The sequence below is a fragment of the Anomaloglossus baeobatrachus genome, chromosome 11 (genome assembly GCF_048569485.1).
Source record: "Anomaloglossus baeobatrachus isolate aAnoBae1 chromosome 11, aAnoBae1.hap1, whole genome shotgun sequence".
NCBI classification, from domain to species: Eukaryota; Metazoa; Chordata; class Amphibia; order Anura; family Aromobatidae; genus Anomaloglossus; species Anomaloglossus baeobatrachus.
This window is the reverse complement of record NC_134363.1, coordinates 83,338,330-83,353,143: the sequence shown is the minus strand read 5'-3', so window position 1 is coordinate 83,353,143 and position 14,814 is coordinate 83,338,330. Positions and strand designations below refer to the sequence as shown.

The 14,814-nt window shown below is 45.3% G+C and overlaps 1 protein-coding gene across 1 annotated transcript in view; it reads right to left on the bottom strand.

Moving 5' to 3' along the window:
• U2AF2 (U2 small nuclear RNA auxiliary factor 2) overlaps positions 1–14,814 on the bottom strand; it is a 212,022-nt gene that overhangs the window by 162,838 nt on the left and 34,370 nt on the right. The window contains exons 3-6 of the mRNA XM_075327678.1: positions 12,126–12,229; positions 11,732–11,883; positions 10,853–10,969; positions 9,982–10,120 (exon numbers count right to left, since the gene is read on the bottom strand). Coding sequence (XP_075183793.1) covers positions 9,982–10,120; positions 10,853–10,969; positions 11,732–11,883; positions 12,126–12,229 — 512 coding nt within the window. The remainder of the gene's footprint in view (positions 1–9,981; positions 10,121–10,852; positions 10,970–11,731; positions 11,884–12,125; positions 12,230–14,814) is intronic.

Here is a 14,814-nt window from a genome sequence, read left to right as displayed (position 1 = left end):
GGGGTTAAAGTTTGCTACAAGCCACCTGGGAGAGACACCAAACCTGTAGAAGAAGGTGCTCTGGTCAGATAAAACCAAAAATCGAACTATTACGATATGTTTGGCGTAAAAGCAACACAGCTCATCACCCTGAACACACCATCCCCACTGTCAAACATGGTGGTGGCAGCATCATTGTTTGGGCCTGCTTTTCCTCAGCAGGGACAGGGAAGATGGTTAAAATTGATAGGAAGATGGATGGAGCCAAATACAGGACCATTCTTGAAGAAAACCTGTTGGAGTCTGCAAAACACCTGAGACTGGGACGGAGATTTGTCTTTCAACAAGACAATGATCCCAAACAAAGCAAAGAAGGGAATTTTGTTACTTACCGTAAATTCCTTTTCTTCTAGCTCCAATTGGGAGACCCAGACGATTGGGTGTATAGCTACTGCCTCCGGAGGCCACACAAAGTATTACACTAAAAAGTGTAAGGCCCCTCCCCTTCTGCATATACACCCCCCGTGGGATCACGGGCTGCTTCAGTTTTAGTGCAAAAGCAAGAAGGAGGAAAGCCAATAATTGGTTAAACAATTCAATCCGAAGGAACATCGGAGAACTGAAACCATTCAACATGAACAACATGTGTACCCGAACAACCAAAAATCCCGAAGGAACAGGGGCGGGTGCTGGGTCTCCCAATTGGAGCTAGAAGAAAAGGAATTTACGGTAAGTAACAAAATTCCCTTCTTCTTCGGCGCTCCATTGGGAGACCCAGACGATTGGGACGTCCAAAAGCAGTCCCTGGGTGGGTAAATTAATACCTCAAGTTTGGACTGTAAAAACAGCCCTTCCCTACATGGAGGCAACCGCCGCCTGCAGGACTCTTCTACTTAGGCTGGCATCCGCCTAAGCGTAGGCATGCACCTGATAACGCTTGGTGAAGGTGTGCAGACTCGCCCAGGTAGCCGCCTGGCACACCTGCTGAGCCGTAGCCTGGTGCCATAATGTCCAGGACGCACCCACGGCTCTGGTAGAATGGGCCTTCAGCCCTGATGGAACCGGAAGCCCAGCAGAACGGTAGGCTTCAAGAATTGGTTCCTTGATCCATCGAGCCAGGGTGGATTTGGAAGCCTGCGACCCTTTGCGCTAACCAGCGACAAGTACAAAGAGTGCATCCGAGCGGCGCAGGGGCGCCGTGCGGGAAATGTAGATTCTGAGCGCTCTCATCAGATCCAACAAATGCAAATCCAATTCAAATCGATGAACTGGATGAGGACAAAAGGAAGGTAATGAGATATCCTGACTGAGATGAAAAGGGGGGTACCACCTTAGGGAGAACCCCCGGAATCAGTCGCAGCACTACCTTGTCTTGGTGAAACACCAGGAAGGGAGCTTTGGATGACCGCGCTGCTAGCTCGGACACTCTCTGAAGACACGTGACCGCTACCAAAAAAGCCACTTTCTGTGAAAGTCGAGAAGTGAAACATCCCTCAGAGGCTCAAAGGGCGGCTCCTGGAGAGCAATTAGTACCCTGTTCAGATCCCATGGGTCTAACGGCCTCTTGTACGGAGGGACGATGTGACAAACCCCCTGCAGGGACGTGCGTACCTGAGGAAGTCGTACTATGCGCTTCTGAAAGAACACAGACAGCGCTGGGACTCGTCCGTTAAGGGAGCCGAGCGACAAACCTTTTCCCAAACCAGAATATAGGAAGGAAGGAAAAGTAGGCAATGCAAATGTCCAGGGAGACACTCCCTGAGCAGAGCACTAAGATAAGAATATCTTCCACGTTTTGTGGTAGATCTTGGCAGACGTCGGCTTCCTAGCCCGTCTTATGGTGACAATGACGTCTTGAGATAATCCTGAAGACGCTAGGATCCAGGACTCAATGGCCACACAGTCAGGTTCAGGGCTGTAGAATTCAGATGGAAAAAACGGCCCTTGGGACAGTAATTCTGGCCGGTCTGGTAGTGCCCACGGTCGGCCGACCGTGAGATGCCACAGATGCAGGTACCACGACCTCCTCGGCCAGTCTGGGGCGACGAGGATGGCGCGGCGGCAATCGGAGCTGATCTTGCGTAGCCCTCTGGGCAACAGTGCCAGAGGGGGAAACACATAGGGTAGCTGGAACTGCGACCAATCCTGAACTAAGGCGCCTGCCGCCAGAGCTCTTTGATCGTGAGACCGCGCCATGAAAATCGGGCCCTTGTTGTTGTGCCGAGACGCCAGTAGGTCGACGTCCGGCCTCCCCCAGCGGCTACAGATTTCTTGAAACCCGTCCGGGTGCAGAGACCATTCCCCTGCGTCCATGCCCTGGCGACTGAGGAAGTCTGCTTCCCAGTTTTCTACGCCCGGGATGTGAACCGCTGATATGGTGGATGCTCTGTCTTCCACCCACATCAGAATCCGCCGGACTTCCTGGGAGGCTTGGCGACTGCGTGTTCCGCCTTGGTGGTTGATGTATGCCACCGCTGCGAAGTTGTCCGACTGAATTCGGATCTGTTTGCCTTCCAGCCTCTGCTGGAAGGTTTGCAGGACAAGATACCCTGCCCAGATTTCCAGAACATTGATCTGAAGGGTGGACTCCTCTGAAGAGAGTCCTTGCCCGTCTGAGAAAGGGGTACGTTCCTGTCTAGGGACGTCGACTTCCCATCCCATTGGCGAAGAATGTCCTATAGAAGTGGACGCAGATGAAACTGCGCGAAAGGGACTGCCTCTGCATGAGGCGTCTTAAGGGGTGTGACTGGCCTTGAAGGAGAGACTGCACCCCCGTCTGTAGTGAACGCTGTATGTTCAGCGGGAGCTGCACTATCGCTGAGAGAGTGTGAAGCTCCATGCCAAGATATGTCAGCGATTGGGTCGGTGTCAGATCTAACTTTGAAAGGTTTATGATCCACCCGAAACTCTGGAGAGTCTCCAGCGCCACGTTCAGGCTGTGTTGGCATGCCTCTTGAGAGGGTGCCTTGACAAGTAGATCATCCAAGTAAGGGATCACAGAGTGACCCTGAGAGTGCAGGACTACTCCCATTGCTGCCATGAACTTGGTGAAAAGCCGTGGGGCTGTCGCCAGACCGAAGGGCAGGGCTACGAACTGAAGATGCTCGTCTTCAATAACGAAACGTAGCCAACACCGGTGCTCTGGAGCAATCGGCACGTGGAGATAAGCATCCTGATGTCTATTGATGCTAGGAAATCTCCTTGAGACATTGAGGCAATGACGGAGCGGAGGGATGCCATCCGGAACCGCCTGGCCTTCACGTGCTTGTTGAGCAGTTTTAGGTCCCCCACAATCAGATTGGAGGAAAAACCGTGTCTTGTTCCTGAAGAGGAACAGGAAATACCACTCCTTCTGCCTGCAGAAGAGCATCGGCTCGGTGGGTAGGTGGGGAAGTTCTGAAGAATCGAGCCGGAGGCCGAGAACAGAACTCTATCCTGTACACGTGAGACACAATGTCTCTCACCCACCGGTCTGTGACCTGTGGCAGCTAAATGTCGCCAAGGCGAGAGAGTCTGCCACCAACCGCGGATGCGGAGAGAGAGAGCTTAAAGTCATGAGGAGACCGCCTTGGAAGCGGTTCCTCTGGCTGCCTTCCTTGGGCGTGATTGAGCCCGCCTGGAATCTGAGCCCCTCTGAGCCTTTTGAGCCCTTTTGGACTAGGACAATTTGGACCTGCCCGAGCCTGGGAAGGACCGAAACCTCGACTGTCTCTCTCGGACAGCATTAATAGGGTAAGTCGCAATGCAGACATTGCGAGGATAAGGACGCTACCTGCGGCACAGATGTACCTGTGCTCAAGACCAGCTGCGCAAGACCAGCTGACATAGCTTAGAGTGCCCATACGGCTGCGAATGCCGGAGCAACCGACACGCCGATAGCTTCATAGACAGATTTCAACCAGAGGTCCATCTGTCTGTCAATGGCATCTTTAAGTGAAGTCCCATCTCCACTGCAACTATGGATCTAGCCGCAAGCCTGGAGATTGGGGGATCCACCTTTGGACCCTGGGTCCAGCGCCTGACCACGTCAGGGGGAAAGTGATAACATGTATCCTTAATACATTTGGAGAAACGCTTATCTGGTAAGCGTGGTGATTCTGAACTGCTTCTCTGAAGTCAGCGTGGCCAGAAAAGTACTCAATATACGCTTGAGATACTGAAATGGGATTTCTCCTGCTGGGAAGCTGACTCCTCCACTGAAGGAGCTGGGGGAGAAGTATCCAACATGCCATTGCTGGACGCTATAAGATCATTCACCATGGCGTCACCATCCGGTGTATCCGGATTGAGAGCGGTGTCAGGATCAAAGTCCTGATCAGCGACGTCTGCCTCATCATACAGAGAGTCCTCTGCTGTGACCCTGACTAGTGATGAAGCCGAGTGCCGCTCCCAGCGAGCTCGCTAAGGCTGTCTGGGACTGTCGTCCGCGTCAGAGCCTTCACCCTGGAATGCCTGGGACCCCCCCGGAGCACTGATTTTGTTCCAAATGAGGGTGGCCAGGGAGCAATAATCAAGATTGCCCATGGCCTGTCTGGACTGCAAGTCACTATCCCATGACAATCTATCAGCCGAAACTGCAACACCGTCCCTGTCCATGGACAGGGTTCACAGGTGGTTCCTTTGGCCACCTCTAGTAGAGACCCCGGCTGACCAAGTGCTACAGGGGAGCATTGCACACAACGGGGGTCAGTGGAACCTGCCGGTGGAACAGTATCACATGCAGTAAAAGCAGCATAGAAAGCCTGTGTTGCTTTTTTGCTGCTGTAGTCTAGCCATCTAGGAGCATATAGCCAAGAATAGCGACCGTACAGTGCAATGTATAGCATACAAGCATAAAGTACAAATGAGCACTTCAGCACATGCAATATGAGCAGCTTAGAAAGCCTGTGCCTTGGCACCCTTGCTTTATTGCTGCTGTAGACTAGCCATCTAGGAGAATATCGCCAAGAATAGCGACCGTACAGTGCAATGTATAGCATACAAGCATAAGTACAAATGAACACTTCAGCACATGCAATACAAGCAGCCTAGAAAACCTGTGCCTTAGCACCTTTGCTTTTTTGCTGCTGTAGTCTAGCCATTCTAGGAGAATATAGCCAAGAATAGCGACCGTACAGTGCAATGTATAGCATACAAGCATAAGTACAAATGAACACTTCAGCACATGCAATACAAGCAGCATAGAAAGCCTGTGCCTTAGCACCCTTGCTTTTTTGCTGCTGTTGTCTCGCCATCTAAGAGGGCATATAGCCAAAAATAGCGACCTACAGTGCAGTGTAAGCATAAAATACAAATGGACACAACGGTATTAGTGGGGTCAGCACTTCAGATGCTGCTTACCGCCCGCCTATAAGCGGGTGTGTGGTCGCCAGAGTCCTGTGACTGGTTGCCCAGAGCTTGTCTCCGTTCTCCAGCTCGGACTGCAGGAATGGCTGCCGGCGTCCTTCTCCAGCTCGTGTGACGAGGGGCGGGCCGTGGGCGTGCCCCAGGCAAGAGCGGGAAACCGGCGTCCCACTGTGTCCAGTGAAGGGGGCTGGAGAATGCAAAGCAGACTCCAGCCCTCAACGCTGACTTTCTGTACAGCGTCCCGCCTCTCCCCTGACTGGCAGGGCTGGGGGCGGGAACGAAACAAAAACTAGGCCGCAAAGCCGGGGACTCGAGTAATAAGCGCGGCCGTCCTATGTGCACGGCCAGCGCGGAGTCCCCGGCGCACCACAAGTCCCAGCCGCGCCACAGTGTAAAAACACCCAGCAGCGGCCCGGCGCGGCAGTTCCCAATACATAAATTCACACAGCAAAGCTGCCGTGAATAATAGCACGATGCTGTTGTCCCCGGCGCACTAGCACTCCCAGCAATGCTGGTGTGTGTGTGCGCGATGTGTACGGGGACACAGAGTACCTTAATGTAGCAGGGCCCTGTCCCTGACGATACTCAGCTCCATATCCAGCAGGTTCTCTGGGTCTGTGGATGGAGCCCGGTCTCAGTGCCTGGAGACCTGTAAGATCCCACTTCACCCAGAGCCCTGAGGGGGGATGGGGAAGGAAAACAGCATGTGGGCTCCAGCCTCCGTACCCGCAATGGGTACCTCAACCTTAACAAACACCCGACAAAAGTGGGGTGAGAAGGGAGCATGCTGGGGGCCCCATATGGGCCCACTTTTCTTCCATCCGACATAGTCAGCAGCTGCTGCTGACTAAAAACAGTGGAGCTATGCGTGGATGTCTGACCTCCTTCGCACAAAGCATAAAACTGAAGCAGCCCGTGATCCCACGGGGGGTGTATATGCAGAAGGGGAGGGGCCTTACACTTTTTAGTGTAATACTTTGTGTGGCCTCCGGAGGAAGTAGCTATACACCCAATCGTCTGGGTCTCCCAATGGAGCGCCGAAGAAATCTACAATGGAATGGTTCATAATTAAACGTATCGAGGTGTTAGAATAGCCAAGTCAAAGTCCAGACCCGAATCCAATCGAGTAAAGAGCTGAAAACTGCTGCTCACAAACACCCTCCATCCAACCTCACTCACTCGAGCTATTTGCAAAGGAAGAATGAAATTGTTCCCCAGTCTCTTGATGTGCAGAACTGAGAGACATACCCCAAGCGACTTGCAGCTGTAATCGCAGCCAAAGGTGGCGCTACAAAGTATTAACTTAAAGGGGCCGAATAATATTGCACGCACCATTTTTAAGTTATTTTTTAAAAAAAAAATTAAAAATAAGCAATAAATTTGTTTCAACTTCACAATTGTGTCCCACTTATTGATTCTTCACCATAGCATAAAAATTGTTATGTTTGAAGCCTGAAATGTGGGAAAAGGTTAAAAAATTCAAGGGGGCCAAATACTTTCGCAAGGCACTGTACCACCCAATTCTAAGATTCACATTCCAGGAAAACCTTAGATCAATTCCAGTATAGGAGTCATCGGACCGGACAGCCCCGCAGATGAGTTAGTGAGAATTTCCTTTAAAGAGCAAAAAAAGTTCAGATGACAGAACAAGGAAACTCCATTTGCCCATGTTCTGAAATATATGATATTCCTTTTGAAAATAAAGCAGAATTGACCTCCCCAAACATGATAAACCAAGGCTAGGGTATTAAAGACTGCTACCTAAAATTGCTTTTTCCAACTAACCAAAATAATCATGACATTTAGCCATTATTCAGGATAACCCCAACTGAATCATGGGCATATTTTATGTGAATTAGGACAGTGAATTAACAGTCAGCGATGGATATTTCTACTTAAGCAATATGCCTTGGGTGGAATGGTGCTTGAATTTAAAAAGTTAACCTGTATGGTGCAATAGGCACTCAGAACCACGAGCAGTTCTGGGTTTATATTGCTAATCCCTGCCTAACAGTCCCTGTATCTAGTAGCATACATAAAAAGATCTTTAGAAAAAGTATTTCTAAAGATTCTTTAACGGATCACTGGGTGGGTGGTGAGAAACTGGTTCTATGCTGCGCTAAAAACCACAATTCCAGGAGCTGTGATGGGATTCTTTCCTTTATTTTCACAAGTCAACGCGTTTCGAAGGCATCACCGCCTTCTTCATCAGGACAGCAGAAGTAGAAAGAACCTAATCTGATCCTTATTATCTGTCATGTTTGCCGGCTGTAGGGATCTCTTGGAGGTGAGGAGGTCCGTTTGCTCAAAGGACTTAGTGGTGTTATATGCTTTTTTGATCAAATGTTTAGGCTATTTTTTCTCCAGAAAGCGGTTTCTCAGGATGTCTACTTGGGCTTTGAAATCTACCCCTGTAGTGCAATTTCTCCTTATTCTTTTGTACTGGATGATGGGTATATTATGCAGCCATTTGCTATAGTGTTCGCGATTAAAATTGATATAGCTATTAGCGTCAACTTGTTTGAAAAAAAGTCTTAGTATATATTTTATTATCCTGGTGGTAGATAGTCAGATCCAAAAAAATGGATAGTCTTAGAATTTACGCCCACCATTCATGCTAAGCCCCATGAATTGTTTTTTAGTGAAACCAGAAAAAGATCACTGAGCTCATTATCCCATATAAAGAATAAGTCTATAAATCTTTTATAGACGACTATACCATTAATGTGGTCCCCATCGAATATGTGGAGGATTTCAAAACAGCCCCATGAATAGATTTGCGTAAGAGCAAGCTGCTTTCGAGCCCATCGCTGTGCCCTGTCGTTGGTGGTATAAGTGGTCAGAAAAAGTAAAGTAATTGTTATGTAGTATAAAACTCAGCCTCAATGAGAAATTTATTTTGCAGATCAGGGAATCTATTATCTTCTTTGAGGAAGTACGATAAACTAAAGAGACTCAAGTCATGTGCAATATTTGAATATAGTGCAGCTACATCAATGGTGACAAAAAGATAGGAGTGTTTCCAGGGAATGTCTTTGATGATGTCTATAAGATGTGAGGAGTCTCTGTGGTAGCTATTAAGCTTCAACACTTGTGGTTGCAGCAATTGATCAACGTATGCCGCTATACTAGCTGTTAGAGAATTTATGCCCGATATTATGGGTCGCCCTGGGGGAATTGAGAGTGTTTTTGTGCAGCTTTGGCAGATGGTAAAAAAAATGCTATGTTGAAATTGTTGGCTTGTAAAAACTTTTTCGGATGAATCAAGTATATTATTATCGATGGCTCTCTGTACCATGTTTTTGTAAGCTGTTACAGCCAACTCGTAGTTAACCCATTCAACTGTATAATAGGTGGGGTCGGACAATATCCTGAGTGCTTCTTTAATATAGTCACCTCTATTCTGGATGACTATGCCTCCTCCCTTATCGGCAGATCTTACCACAATATCCCGGTTTTCTTTTAGGTTTTTTAATGCTAATCATTCTTTTTTTTTATTGAGATTGTGCTGTATCCCTCTTTTGGTGTTCATGATCTCTTTCAGATCTGTTAAAACCAAGTCACTAAAGGTTTTGACGTGATGTCCTTTGCTCCCCGTGGGGTAAAATTTGGATTTGGGCTTGACCTTAGTGTGAAGAAATGGGGTGGGGGGGGTAGTCTGCTAGGGGAGTGGGAATAGTAGTATTATGAATAGGAGGAGTGTTATTATTTAATAAAAAAGGTCTTTAACGTCAATTTCCTGATGTAGTTTTGTACGTCCAAAAAAACATCAAAGTCTTTCAACCTATAGGAGGGACAAAAAGAAAGGCCTTTATGAAGCACTGAAGTTTCCCATTTATCGAGATAACTAGAAAAGTTGAATATGTTACTAGTGGTCTCTGTGGATATTTGTTCTATGCCAGCCTGATTTCTTTTTTGCTGCAGGTTCTTTCTACTTCTGCTGTCCTGATGAAGGCGGTGATGCCTTTGAAACGCGTTGACTTGTGAAAATAAAGGAAAGAATCCCATCACATCTCCTGAAATTGTGGTTTTTAGCGCAGGATAGAACCCGTTTCTCACCACCCACCCAGTGATCCGTATTTGTTCCATCGGGGCTGCGGCTGATCAATCCATACATCCATTTATTTGATGCCTTTAAGGAGTTGTGCCCGTCACAACTGAAAGAGGCGAGTACCTGCCTTTCTCATTATACCCACTTGTCTACCAGATAAGACCCTATTTGCGCTTTTTTCCACAGCTCTTCTGATAAAGATTCTTTAAGACAGGCTAATGAGCGCAGAGACTGAACAACCAGCTTCTTTAGCAATTACCTTTTGTGGCTTACCCTCCCGTGTGTTGTGAATGACTGCCTTCTGGACATCTATCAAGTCAGCAGTCTTCCCCCCCATGGTTATGTAGCATACTGAACCAAACTAAGGGACCACTTTAAACACTTAGGAAGCCTTTGCAGGTGTTTTATGGTAATTATTCTAATTTTCTGAGATAACGACATATTTGGGTTTTCATTGGCTGTAAGGCATAATCAACATTAACAGAAACGAACATTTGAAATCGATCAGTTTGTAATGACTCGACTATGCATTTCACTATTTGTATTGAAGAAAAAAAAAATTACTTTTTCACCTGTTAATAGACATAAAAATCTTGGAAGTTTACCTGGAACATATACAGATGGGTTTTCAGACATGCCAGGCAAAGGCTGGTAATCATGTGGGCGGCGAATCTTTAATGACTGTCCTTGAAAAATAATTCCATCAAAAGCCATTGCCTGTGTTGTTTCATCAACTGAACGGAACTAAATAAAAAAATAAACATAAAAAAATAAAACAATCTATATACATAATTGCCAGTTGTGTCTGTAACCCTATTCCGGCATGCACCGCGGCACCGTCAGTTGCAGTTCGAACTGCACCTTTGTAAGTGACATCCACGTTACAACAGCTTGCGGGCACAAAGTGCGCGGGTGCAAGTAGCAGTGACATTACCGCTCTTCCCACATGCAATGCATGTATACACTCAATACAGACACACACAGCTGGATATTTAGCTGTCCCCGGCACGGAAGTCCCCAGCGCTGCTCCTGTTTCCAGCTCTTCAGTGCAGTGAATATTCATTGAGTAATGAGCAGCGGTCAGGAGCAGGAGACAGCAGTGCTGGACACACACACACACACACACACACACACACACACACACACACACACCTCAAGAAACACCAGATACCAATATACAGCACACAACAAGGAAGAGACCGTGCACAGTGGTTAAAGAGGTCAAATGCCGCAACACATACAATACACAAATGCTGAGGGATGACATACAGATATATTGGAAAGCGCAAACAGTATGACATGTCCACTGCTCCTGTCAGCACCACCAAGCATAGACGTTCATTTCAGCGCACTCCCGATGCGATAGCATTGGGCCTATTTCTAGTAAATAATAGTGGCTGCAATAAAAATCAGCATTCTAGTTTTACCAAAAAACATTACAAAAGTTTTGCAGATATCTACACAATTTTCACTAACCTCTAAAAAGGCAAAGTTTTTATCCTGGTTAATCTGGACAGCAAGGACTGGATTTCCGGGAGCCTGCGTTAATCCGCCAAGACGCATCTGGGCATTGAAAAAATCCATCATTGCTTCCTGTGATAGGAGGGGGGGAAAAAAAAAACAAAAACAAAGAACTTGATGTACATGTTACTAGTGAAAAAAAAAAAAGAGCATTTGTAAGATCTAGAATGTCCTACTTGCCTTTCATGATGGTAGCAAACTTATTTTGCTACGAAGGGATTTCAGCCCCACAATTTTCACTTTAAAAAGAAATGGAAACAACTCTTTGATCTTGTTTTTTTTCAAATGGAAAGGGTTTTATTCAAAGTTTGCTTAACAAAAAGTTTACAAAGACCAATTACTAATTTCTGTAAACCCCAAACTAACCGCAGTATAATTTGGTCAAACTTTGAAACAGGCAATACATACAGTTTGCGGGGCCAGGGGGACTTCTTTCCTTTGTCTAAAACGGTTACCATTTCCAGAAGTAAAAAAAAAAAAAAAAAAAAAAAAAAAAAAAAATGTGTCCCTTGCAATAAATATAGCTAATAAGTGTATCTGGATGAACTTTATATTTTCAAACTTACCTGTGAAACTTTCTTCCAAATAACATACAATGTATTAGCACATTCTTAGTGAATACTTTGCAGCACCATGTGTTAAATTTGGCAAACACAGGTGACTTGACGCAAATCAGATAAAACCTAACAAAAGCCTGGATACCTTAAGATTTTAAAGAAAAAAAAAATCCCAAAACTCAAGCATAAATTTGTTGCAAGGTAAATATTTCATTTAGGATAAATTCATTATTACAGAGAAATGAGAATTTAACATTTATTGAAGAAATCTTAGTACCTCAGTAATTCCAAAGGGAATATTTCCAACATAAAGACGACGGGCCTGTCTTGTCATCTGACTACCCACAACAGGCACTGGTGTTGGAGTAACAGCTAGACCATCAGGTGTCATCGTTGGAAGCAGTGCTGTAGCAGGAATTTGACCAGCAGCTGTTGAAACAAAATTCAAGGAATGCTACATTAATGCGAGGCATCACAAATTGTATTTATATACCCATTATATTAATGCCTGAAGGACTCAAGAATTTTTGTGCTCTTGCTTCTTCCCCTTGCTCCAAAAGCCATAATATTAATCTGTATATAGGCATAGTTAAGCCTTGCTTTTTTCCACCTGCAGATTAGTAGCTTCCAACAAGGCCATTTAACATGCTAATGCTTATAAAGACAATTACCTTGCATGGCTTTATACTGTATAGGGGTGATGTGCTCAAAGCCAGGAGGTGGAACATCCCAATATTTACGAACCTTCTTTTTCTTTTCATGCCTTGGAGACCGACTAAGACAGAACACAATTGAGGTTAACAAGTATTAATTCAGAGGGCATATATGTGCAGTCTTTTTGCTCCCAAGAACAATAATGCATTTTAGAATTTTGTTTACTCACAATAGTTTAAAAGAAATCAAGACAATTAATTTATAACATTTCTAGTGTAAATGCATTTAAAGCAATAGATCAACCAACAGCTATCTCTCTCGACTCTCCCGTACAGGTAAAGGTCTGGGGCTCGGCCCTGAGTGCATGTGTTTCAATGAGGAAAGTAGAGTATTTAGCAGCACTAAACATCTATTTTGTCACATCTGTCAAAAGAAATTTCTGTGTGATGACACTGCATGGACTGTAGGAGTCAAGTCATCCAGAGAGGAAAACCAGAAGCTAGTATCACAGGTAATAATGATGACTGCACAGCTCCTGTCACACAAATGTAATGCTGGAGATCAGCTCTATCCCACATTTAGACCTAAAAGTGCTTTGCTTACTCAGAAGAATATAGTAAAGGGATGAAAACAGTGCCATCCCAGAAAATGGTATAGGTTCAAGAGATGCTTTGTGTATATCTTGCTATTCAAAAGAATAAAATGATTTATACACAACTGGTATTGTGATAAGAGGGGGGGCGGCTAATAAATCTATAGAAGTACACTATAACGCCACATTCACAAGTTCAGCATTTGGTCAGTATTTTACCTCCGTATTTATAAGCCAAAATTAGGAGTGCAACAGTCAGAAGAAAAGTGGAATAGAAATACGGGAGCCACAAACATTTTCACCCACTCCTGGTTGTGGCTTACAAAACACGGATGTAAAAAAAACTGGCCAAGTACTGAATGTGTGAACATAGCCTTAACCCTTTCACGACCATGGACGGATATATCCGTCATGGATCGTGTCCCGGTAAGCCCCGCCCCCTGCCGCGGGCAGGCGGCGTGGATCGGCACACATATCAGCTGTTTTCAACAGCTGACATGTGTGCCTACATGTTCCGAGTGGAATCGCATTCCACCCGGAACATTAACCCCTTAGATCTCGCTGCCAAAGTCTGGCAGCGAGATCTATATGCGCGCGGCCATCTTTTTTTCTTACCGCCGCCCCCTCCGGACATCACGTGAGTGATCACGTGACGTTCGGTGGTTGCCATCGTAGCACAGGGTCATGTGATGACGCCTGGTGCTACGAAGTTTCACTTTCATTCTTCCTCGGCACGGAGCAGAGGAAGAAAGAAAGTGACTATTTCTGCTGTTTACAGTGGTATAGCTGTAATCAGCAGATAGCGATCAGCAATCGGATTGCTGATTGCTATAGCCCCCTAGGGGGACTAGTAAAATAAAATAAAAAAAGTAAAAAAAAGTTTTAAAAAATTAAAAAAAAAACAAAAAACCTAAAAGTTCAAATCACCCCCCTTTCCCCCCATTGAAAATTAAAGGGTTAAAAAATAAATAAATATACACATATTTGGTATCGCCGCGTTCAGAAATGCCCGATCTATCAAAATATAAAATCAATTAATCTGATTGGTAAACGGCGTAGTGGCAAAAAAATTCCAAACGCCAAAATTACGTTTTTTGGTCGCCGCAAGTTTTACGCAAAATGTAATAGGCGATCAAAACGTAGCATCTGCGCAAAAATGCTACCATTAGAAACATCAGCTCGAGACGCAAAAAATAAGCCGTCACTGAGCCATAGATCCCAAAAAATAAGAACGCTACGTGTTTCGGAAAATGGCGCAAAACGTGCGCCACTTTTATTGGACAAACTTGTGAATTTTTTTTAACCCCTTAGTTACAAGTAAACCTATACATGTTTGGTGTCTACAAACTCGCACCGACCTCAGGTATCATACCCACACATCAGTTTTACCATATAGTGAACACCGTGAATAAAACATCCCAAAAACTATTGTGCCATCACACTTTTTTTGCAATTTTTCCACACTTGGAATTTTTTTGCTGCTTTCCAGTACACCATATGGTAAAACTTATGGTTTCATTTAAAAGTACAACTTGTCCCGCAAAAAACAAGCCCTCATATGGCAAGATTGACGGAAAAATAAAAAAGTTACGGCTCTCGGAAGAAGGGGAGCAAAAAACAAAAACGCAAAAACGGAAAGTGCCCCGGGGCTGAAGGGGTTAAAAGAATATAGAGTGTGACAATCAGGTTGTGAGTATTGGTTACACAGACAGGGAGCAAATGACAAGCTACACGTTAACTTCTATTGGAGGATTATCACCACCCCTATACACATTAGATCCTTGGGTGTGGCCCACTTTTATCTAATGTGTATGGAGACCATTATGCTATTCTATGCAGGCATATAATATAAATAAAGCATTGCTCTCTTCATAACATTAAGCAACTTCCTGGCAAGAGAAAAATGTGCGTGGCAACAAGATATTTTTTCAAAAGCATGTGGTTACCACTTCAGATTATACCTTAACTACACATTAATAACTGCATAAAAAAAAAAAAAAAAAAAAAAGTCTGGAGGACAGAGGACGCCAGAACAAACTGTCACATGTAAGGTTGTACATATTGAGGCATGCTACTAGAGTGCCACCTAGTGACTGCGTCTGCGCGGGGCCCGC